Source organism: Penaeus japonicus, unplaced genomic scaffold (assembly GCF_977035675.1).
Source record: "Penaeus japonicus unplaced genomic scaffold, GWHDUDI00000001_assembly GWHDUDI00000025, whole genome shotgun sequence".
In the NCBI taxonomy this organism is placed as follows: domain Eukaryota; kingdom Metazoa; phylum Arthropoda; class Malacostraca; order Decapoda; family Penaeidae; genus Penaeus; species Penaeus japonicus.
The window spans coordinates 34,815,885-34,825,884 of NW_028234427.1; the positions used below are offsets into that span (position 1 = coordinate 34,815,885).

The 10,000-nt window shown below is 42.6% G+C and overlaps 3 protein-coding genes across 5 annotated transcripts in view; 1 reads left to right on the forward strand and 2 right to left on the reverse strand.

The window, feature by feature from the left end:
• Positions 1-1,419, reverse strand: part of LOC147468991 (uncharacterized) — a 14,972-nt gene extending 13,553 nt beyond the window's left edge. Inside the window, exon 1 of the mRNA XM_086551637.1 lies at positions 680-1,419. Within this exon, the coding sequence (XP_086407763.1) occupies positions 680-704 (25 nt within the window). The 5' untranslated portion in view covers positions 705-1,419. The remainder of the gene's footprint in view (positions 1-679) is intronic.
• LOC122247833 (RING finger protein 17) overlaps positions 1-10,000 on the forward strand; it is a 169,899-nt gene that overhangs the window by 77,973 nt on the left and 81,926 nt on the right. The gene's annotated exons all lie outside the window — the stretch shown is intronic.
• The window catches only part of LOC122247828 (uncharacterized), a 59,447-nt gene continuing 50,902 nt past the window's right edge, over positions 1,456-10,000 (reverse strand). The window contains exon 6 of one of the 2 annotated variants that reach the window (XM_043007458.2): positions 1,456-1,868. The gene's annotated coding sequence lies outside the window, so the exon portion shown is untranslated. The remainder of the gene's footprint in view (positions 1,869-10,000) is intronic. The other variant, XM_043007457.2, reaches the window with a different exon arrangement.

The window sequence follows — 10,000 nt, forward strand, 5'->3', positions numbered from 1 at the left end:
CTCCCCCTCCCCTTCTCCTTCTCTCCCTCCCTCCCCCTCCCCTCTCCTTCTCTCCCTCCCTCCCTCCCCTCTCCTTCTCTCCCCCCCCCTCCCCCCCTCTCTCTCTCTCTCTCCCTCTCTCCCTCCCTCCTTCTCTCCCTCTCCCTCTCCTTCCTTGCCTGTTTCTGTCATGTACAAGCAGTCTTACAAATATTTACTCTCATGCTCACATTGACTCACATAGCCCCCCCCCCCTCCATCCCAGTCTTTCTCATTTTTCATCTCAAGTCACGTACAGCCAGGAACTCTTGCACCCTCGCACGCAGGCTCTCACGGTCATGTTGTTACACCGAAAGCCCATCTCTATCTATCTATCTATCTGTCTATCTAACTATCTCTATATCTATCTCTATCCCCCTCTCCACTCTCTCTCTCTCTCTCTCTCTCTCTCTCTCTCTCTCTCTCTCTGTTTTTACGGATTTTTGACACGGAATATGCAATTATTTACTGTGATAATAGTTTTCTTCTGTTCATGCAAACTCATGCTTTTGCACATTATATTGTGTTAATGACTATTGTGCGTGGAAATATCTAGTTCAAAATGTAAAAAAGACAGCATGAATAAGATAATAATTTATCAGGTATTGCAAGAAACAATAGAAAAATAAGCATGTCATTATATGATGCGGGTTATACTCACATAATAGTATCCAGAACAGGAACATTGCTGCTGGCCTGATATCGAGACACTTGCGTCGTCTAGAAGTATTTTGGGTATGTAGGGACAAGGAAGGGAAAGAAAAGAAGAATGAGAGAAGAGGAGAGAGAATGCAGAAGAGCGGGGGAAATTGCGTCCAGGGAAGGTGACGGGGACAATGAGACGCCTCTGGGACAAAGTTCAAACTCGGTGGAAAAAAAAGCGAAGAATCAGAGACGTAGGCCTACTCGAGGGCGTGGCTTCATAACTCAGGCTACTTCACCATCCTTCTTTTTGCACATCACGGGTATGATTGGTCATTATTATGTTAATGTTCTTCATTATTATACATTATGTGTCACTGTACTGTTCTCTGATCATGGACACTGAGCGACGCACTGTGGAATGGGCGCCATTAGTCTTATAATACTGCTATGGGCCAACACTTACTGGTACTTAAGGTTTGGGAGAAAGAGTCTAAGGCGTCCTTGGTGGCACAAACGGTTAAGAACCCAGTAATCTTAAGAACCCTTGGTAACTTTGTGTGAAAGCACAATTATCCTAAGAGCCGTTGGTAACACTGTAGGAGCATATTTCATCACGCCAGTTCGCAGTTCAGTCGGATACACTAATCTAAAGTCCATTCGATAAAGCTCCTTTCGAAATACGAATCCTTAGTCTGAATTTCAGAGGACTAATCAATCCACACTAACAGAATACTTCTCGGCTTTTGGTAACAGTTTTTTTTTCTTACTTTTCTTATATGGTTTGAGTTTTAAAGAGCACTCGGTAATACTTGAGGAACCGCATGGTAACACTCCAGCTTGGGATACACGTGTGGCATCGCGCCTTCTCGGGAACAGTCTGTGAGAGGCGGACACCCAGAGGAAGAGAGACACGGAGACGGAGGATAAAAAGGGAGCAGCGCCCGGCGATAACTGCGGCGTCGGAAAGCCGCTGACCGGGCGAGCGGCGTCGGCCTTCCGGGGCTCTCAAGGATGATGCTGTCACTCTGCCCTTCTTTTCTCACGGAGGGGCGTGGCCTTTGGGTTACTTGGACACGGCTGTTTTTTTTCTCTGTCTCTTTCCCTTCCTTCCTTGCGTGCGGCGGTGGAGGCTGGAGGGTGGAGGGGTGGAGAGTGGAGGGAAGGGCTCGGTGCGGTTTGATGCTTTCTGGCTCTGCTTCAGTTTTCTGTGGAAGAACAAGAACAGTTTATTTTTGATTGCATTTTTATATGGTTGTTAGGCATTTTGCTCTAAATTCGTTTTTAAAAGGAATATGTGAAGTATATATGCTATATGTATATGCATGTGCGCGCGCGACACACACACACACACACACACACACACACACACACACACACACACACACACACACACACACACACACACACACACACACACACACACGTAAGTGTGCGTGTGTGTTTATAAATAGAGAGTGTATTTAAGTAAATTTATTGAAACACCTCCCTATAACTTCAGTATAAACTAATTCACACACATACGAACGCATGGACGTATGTGCACACACTTCCTCGCCATGTCACCCAAACACACAAAACCCGCAAACTTGGACGCATAAAAGGCTACCGCGCGCATAAGCCCAGAAAATTAGCGTTAATGATGTGATCGTAGTGGTCAGCTGCGAATATTCGTTCTAAGTTAATGAGGAGAGGTAATAGGCATGCCGGAGAGTTTGCCTCGGACGGTGGAACAATTGGATTGTAGTTAGCCTCACAAGGACGGACTGGACTCTGCCTCGGAAGCTCATTAATTAAATTAGCAGCACGAACGAAGGGCTCTACTCAAGGTTTCGTTCGGTGCGTTGGGAACCGTGTTGATATGGGTCTACGGGGCTGTGATGTTGCAGCCGGTAATTAGCAGCGCTTCACGCCTTTAGGCATCTTCTGCCGTGATGACCGCTACCTTGCCTACATGGTTGTGTATTCATATTGTTGGTTGTATCTCTCTCTCTCTCTCTCTCTCTCTTTTCTTTCTCTCTCTTTTCTCTCTCTCTCTCTCTCTTCTCTCTCTCTCTCTCTATTTCTCTCTCTCTCTCTCTCTCTTTCTCTCTCTCTCTCTCTCTCTCTCTCTCTCTCTCTCTCTCTCTCTCTCTCTCTCTCTCTCTATTTCTCTCTCTCTCTCTCTTTATATTTCTCACTCTCTCTCTCTCTCTCTCCTCTCGCTCCCCCTCTCTCTCTCTCTCTCCCTCCCCCTCTCTCTCTCTCTCTCTCTCTCTCTCTCCCCCCCCCCCGCTCTCTCCCTCCCTCCCCCCCCCCCCCCCCCCCCCCCTCTCTCTCTCTCTCTCTCTCTCTCTCTCTCTCTCTCTCTCTCTCTCTCTCTCTCTCTCTCTCTCTCTCTCTCTCCCTCTCCCCCTCCCTCTCCCTCTCCCTCTCCCTCTCCCTCTCCCTCTCCCTCTATTTCCTCTCTCTCTCCTCTCGCTCTTCCTCCCTCCTCTCCCCCCTCTCTCTTCCCTCTGTTTATGTCTCTTTCTTTCCATTTCTTTTTCCGTCAATTTATCTCTCTCATACTCTCATTCACGTATTTAATCTTACCACATATAACCGCCCCAACCCCACCCTTTTATAAGCGACTCCTGCCACCGAGCCAGGTCAGTGCGGATGATTGCGGCTAGGACACGTCACAACTTTCACGTGTGTTAAGTGTAATGAAATTCAAGGCAGAATTGATGTAGCTACGCGTGCTTACGATGTAATTGTGGTAACTGGTAATGAGTACTTACATACATGCGTACGTGTAGATACAGGGTGGTCTTACGCACACGCACATACACACGCTAATACGTATAAACAAACCAGCAGTCGTAACATTTTCTCTTTTCTATTCTTAGTAAGATGGTTAAACGTCAATATCGTGACATGTATCTCGTGAATTCCTTGAGACATTTGAAGAAAATTATGAAATCCTTCAGAAGTGATGACGATGCACTGTTGCAATCAGTGGTAGGTAATGCATGCACACACACACACACACACACACACACACACACACACACACACACACACACACACACACACACACACACACACACACACACACACACACACACACACACACACACACACACACACACACACACACACGCACATACATGTATATACTATGAGTGTATGGATATCTTTCTATCTATCTACCAGGATATAAATATCTATATACATGTTAGCAATGATTGTTAAATGAAAACCACCGTTGCATCTGCCCACCCTTGTCCTTCTTAGTGTGAAACTTGGAGCGAGCGTGCCAGCGAGAGTGCCAGCTAGAGTGCATTCAAGAAATCGGCCAGATCGCGCGACCATTGGAAGGACGCGCGCGCGGCGACCTTGGGCCGTCGGCGAGTGCAAAGGAAGGTTGGCAAACCCCCAAGAGGAATTATGAACGTGAAATGGAAGGGCTGCTCCCGGTAATGAGTTTCCATTTTACGAGCGACGGTTTTGCTCTTTCGGCTTTGTTTAATGTGTGTTTGTGTGGGAAGACGGAGGGAAAGGGAGCTTAGCTGCTGTTTTTTTTTATGTTTTTCATCGATTTTTAGGGTGGTGGTAAGTTGGAATTTTGAAAGAAAGTGTTCCCAGTTATATTAGATCCTTAAGTATCTTGAGTAAGGTAATACAAGTCAAAGTATTCATACCTTTTCGAGTCTAAAGGTATAGTATATTACTCATTGTGATATCGAATGAATTCAGTGTTTTTTTTTATATACAGTCGATTTTTTGTATATAATGATAATTTCTTTGTGTCGAAGTAAAATTCGAGGACATTACACAATCAAAATGAGAAATTTTGATATGCTAGTCGTCATCGTGACTACCATTATCACCACAACAATAGCGTTTGTCTTTGTGTTCTTATTTTGATATTTATGTATTATTTTTTATATTTTTTCTTTTGGGTGAGGATAGTATTTTTGAAGTTTAATATATGTTTTACGTTATGTTAGGGATGTCCTAGAAGCACATGGCGATGCGTAAGACATGACTGGACACCTAATGGTACCACGTAGTCGCGATCCACTCCGAGGGATTAAAGAGGACCAGAAATCTATCGATAGACCAGGCCGTGCGAGGTCAGGGGTATGAATACGACCAGCCTCACCATCTCTTGATCTCTACCTCTCTCGCTATCGCACTCACCACCACCGGTCGGCTTTGGGTACCGGCAGTTGCAGTAACCTGGAGTTAAAGAAGCTCTTCGTGTCTAGTGTTTGTAATATTTTTTTTTATTCTCTGACTTGTAGTAGGAGTGACCAGCGTAAGAGAGACTCCTGCGGATGGCGTACGCGCTATCACGGAATCGATACCTGACGCAGCAGAACGAGGAAATTGACACACACAGCCTGGCACCGATTGTTCGAGAGTGAAATTGACACGTGACGGGGGTTGGTTGGGGTTGGGGTGCAGATGGAAGGGGGGGGGGGGTTCGCTGACGGTTTGTGACACTTAAACTGCTTTTTTCTTTTTCTTTTCACATTCTTTCTTTTCCTTTTTCCTTTTCTTTCTTTTCCTTTTTCCTTTTCTTTTTCCGTTTTCCTTTTTTCCTTTCTTATTTTTATTTTTATTTTTATTTTTATTTTTATTTTTATTTTTCACTTTTTCTCTCTCTTTCTTTTTATGTATGCATTCAGTCCCGGCAACTCTATTTGACCTCGGTAATAGCTACCCTCTGACGATCCCTTTGGCATGGCGAGTGAGTGAAGTAGACTATGAGGATGTATGGGAGGGGCACCCAGGGGAAGGGCGGGTGGGGGGAGGTTGTGGTCGCTGCCACTTTCCCTTTCGTTGCTTGTGTTATTACACCCGCCTTCACTGCGAGGGAAACGAGTGTGTGTGTGTGTGTGTGTGTGTGTGTGTGTGTGTGTGTGTGTGTTTGTTTGTGTGTATCTGCGTCGTCTCCTTACGTATAACATTATTTGCTTAAATGGGTCATCATATCTCTTACAGATAACGTGTATGTCACACTAGCCCGTATGCTGTGTACTGAATAAATTAACACATACACACGCAAGCACACACATGTACCCAACTATATATATATATATATATATATATATATATATATATAATATATATATATATATATATATATATATATATATATATAAATAAATATGTTTATATATATGTATATATATATATTTATATATATGTATATATATATATATATATATATATATATATATATATATATATATATATATATATATGTATATAATATATAATATATAAATACATGTGTATATATGTATGTGTATGTATGGCTGTGTATGTATATGTGCATGTGAGTATGTGTGTGTGTGTGTGTGTGTATGTATGTGTGTGTGTGTGTGTGTGTGTGTGTGTGTGTGTGTGTGTGTGTGTGTGTGTGTGTGTGTGTGTGTGTGTGTGAGATAGCGTGAATGCCTATGTACGTATATATAGTGATATATAATTGGATGATTGTACCTATTTATATATGAACTTATGTATTTATATGTATGTGTGGGCACTTCCTGTTTATATCTGGTATGTCCCAAATGCGGCCCACGAACCCCTTTCTGCTCCAGCCCTTTTTGCGTTCTACATGACTGAACTGGTCTTTTAAGAATATCGTATACGTCATATTCATAGTTCTCTAATCAACTGCATCGTCTCCTTACGTGTAACATTATTTGCCTGTACAACTTACGAATAACGCACATGCACATACACATACATGCATACACAGACACACACACACCTACACACACACACACACACACACACACACACACACACACACACACATACATATATATATATATATATATATATATATATATATATATATATATATATATATACATATATATACATATATATATATATATATATATATATATATATATATATATATATATATACATATATACATATATATATATGTATATATGTATATATATACATATATATGTATATATATATGTATATATGTATATATATACATATATATGTATATATATATGTATATATGTATATATATATATATGTATATATATACACATATATATACACATATATATATATACATATATATATGTATGTATATATATATACATATATATGTATATATATATATATATATATATATATATATATATATATATATATATATATATATGCATTTCTTATTTGCTTTAAAAGTCCAATGATTTATACAAATATTCCACACATACCGCATCACCACCGTGCCAGCCATGCAGCTAACCTTCACCCAATAGCAACGCCTCCTTGCCGACAGGCCTTAAAGCAAAAGAAAGCACCTCAGGCATTTTCCTTACAATTCGAAATAAACAGAATCCACGCGGACCAATTCCTGATTGATAAAGGATCTTCCCTCTCATCAACATCATCAGTTATCATCATCATCATCAATATCTGTATCATCCTCGATCATGGTGTTTATTAAAATTCCGGAGTGAAAGTGAAGGAAGAATTGTCAGTACTCTGGTTCCTTAATCGCCGACTTTGTGGTGCAATGTTACGGCTGGTGCACTGTCTCCGTGATTAAAGTTTGAGGTCCGTGGTTCTTCCTCTTCCCCTTTTCCACATCTCTCTCTCGCTCTGTTCTTCTTCCTCGCTTTCTTTGTTATGATTGATATGTATATGAATTGAGTATTTGCAAGGGATGTTTATATTTTGTTAGAATGATGTAGTGTTTATCGTAGGGAAGTATATTTGAAGACAATTCTGTAAGCATACCGTGAAGAACCCTTTTAGCTGAAGATCTCTCTCCCCATCTTTCCCCAGCACCATTTGATTACGTAAAGGTAAGGTGTTCTATTTACCTCTGCAGAGTGTTTGCTCAAGGAGGCCCTGGTGGCAGAGTTTAGGTTGCTCTTCCAAGCAGCGCTGTGAGGTTTTGCTTGAGGTAGGCCGTGCCGGGATTTCAACGCCGGGGAAATAGCTATCCGAACCACTGGAAAGCGATACGGTGGTTATATGCGTTTTTATTTTGCTTTCGTGGTGTATTCCTGGCGGACTGTTTACCGGGATTATGTTGGTTTATTTTCGTGTATACTTTTTTTTCCAGTAACTTCAGACACAAGGATTGAGATCAGTATTGTTACAATTTCTGCTAATGTCGGTCGCGAGCTCAAGCGTCTGCCGCGATGAGTCTCTGGCCACGTGTTTCCACCTTCACTGCTCGTTCGAGACTAAACCTTCCTTTCTCGCTGCTGGCACTCGCCCGCCACCTGCTGCTGCTGTTGCTCCTCGCCGCCGCCGCCGCTGCCTCCGTGTCACGACGCTTGACAAACCTCATTGCCGCCAGTCTCGGGGAAATCGCGCTGGGGTTTTGCCAAGAGGATTTTTTTTATCGTGACCGATCTCTCTCTCTCTCTCTCTCTCTCTCTCTCTCTCTCTCTCTCTCTCTCTCTCTCTCTCTCTCTCTCTCTCTCTCTCTCTCTCTCTCATATGCATCTCGTGCAATTGTTGAGCGTAAAGTGACCGGAGCCCCGGAAGCCCCCCCCCTCTTCCTCCGATAAACCGCCCCCCCCCCCCAACCCCCGAACGGCAACCTTGCCCAGGGCGCGCACAGTCCTGAAAGTCGCCAAGCATTCATCTTCAGTTTTCTATTTAGTTCTTTACCTTCCTTTACCTTCTTTATCCACCTTTGTTTTGTTCCACTTGTCACACTCGTTCGCTTGTTCTTGACGGTTCAAGCAACTTCCATGGCAGTTGCTTGAATGTGTCTTCTCCAGCCATCATCATCTGGTGTTTGTGAATAGCTGTCATTTAGCTGTCAGCGGGATTCGCGGCTGTGTTTACTTACACTGAAGCATTGTGGTGTGTTCCGCCCAGTAGGCTCGTCTTCTTTAGCTGTAGGGGTTTTATTGGTGTGTGTGTGTGGGTGTTGTGTTTGTGCGTTTGTGCGTGCGTGCGCATATGTTTTTATGCAGATGCAGGAGTTCATTCATGTATGTACGTGTTCTTCGTAAGCTTTCTGCAGGTAGTAAGAGAGAGAGACAGAAGTGGAAACAAAGGGGTCACTATTATTTAAATTTAAGTAAGGTTTCGACTATAAAGGCAGACGACGAAAAAAAATAGAGAACATATGGCGTCTTTTCATGCACAGATTCTGAATTCCTCATCCAACCAAAGGCGGCGCCGCCTCTTTTCCTGTCTCTCCTTCGTCCGTTCGTCTCCCTTTCGTCCTCTTTCCGCTTGATTCTTGATTCGCTTCTCCATCCACCGCCTTTGCCTTACACTCTATTCTTTTCTGAGAGGATACACAGAAGCCTTGAGAACACTCCTTTCACTCACGCCACAACCTCCTTTTGATATCGGGGTTTGTTATCGCGCTTTGTAAATTGGCGTTGCGGTTTCCATTTCGCCTCGTATTAGAATTGGGCTGATGCAGTGATAGGGTGGTGTGCACACGTTTGTATATGTGTGTGTTTGCTGTAGTCATTTGATATGTATCTGTGCTTATATATATATATATATATATATATATATATATATATATATATATATATACATGTATATATATATATATTTTTTTTTATACACACTTTCATATGCTCCATATGTATATATATTTATAAAATATACATTTAGTGATATAGATTATATAAATCCATATATATTTATAATATACATTTAATGATACACACACGAAAGAGAAGCCCGCTAGCAGCAGTCCCATCGTTGGCCCTCGCGCCAGTGTGCCAGATCGCAAGTGCCATAAGGAAGTCCTCCTCCGCGACGGGACAGGAGCGCCAGCTGCCGGCCTCAGAAGGGGCGGCGCTAGCGTTGTCTTATGCTTACGCCGAATACCATATGCCGTGACGTAATCTTCTAGCTTTTGTAATTGCCACCTGGGGGCTCGCCATTAAGCTTTAGAGCGTGTTGCTATTGCGGTGAGAATGGGGGCTTCAAACGGACGTTAGGGCGATATTTATCGGTCGTTTATTTGGGAAACGTCCGTATTGCATAATGTTATTTATTAGTATCTGTGCTCCGAAGTCACTTCTGATTCTGTGTTAGATAACACGTGATAACAAGCTAACCCTTCTCTCACTTCAGTACCAGTTAATCTTATCGTCCATTCGATACAAGCTACCCAACTTCACTGTCTTATATCACGCCACAACAGACTCCGGCATTTTATCTCACCGCGAGAAGCACGACACCGGATCTCGTAAGAATGACACGTAATGATCGGGCGTGGCGGTTTGGCAACAGTTTGACCCGTGTTTACATGTCGGACGGTCTGTCACGTTTGGTTCCACGTGGAGTTTTTCTTTTGTTGTTTTGTTGAATCTGTATTTTATTATTATTATCGTTA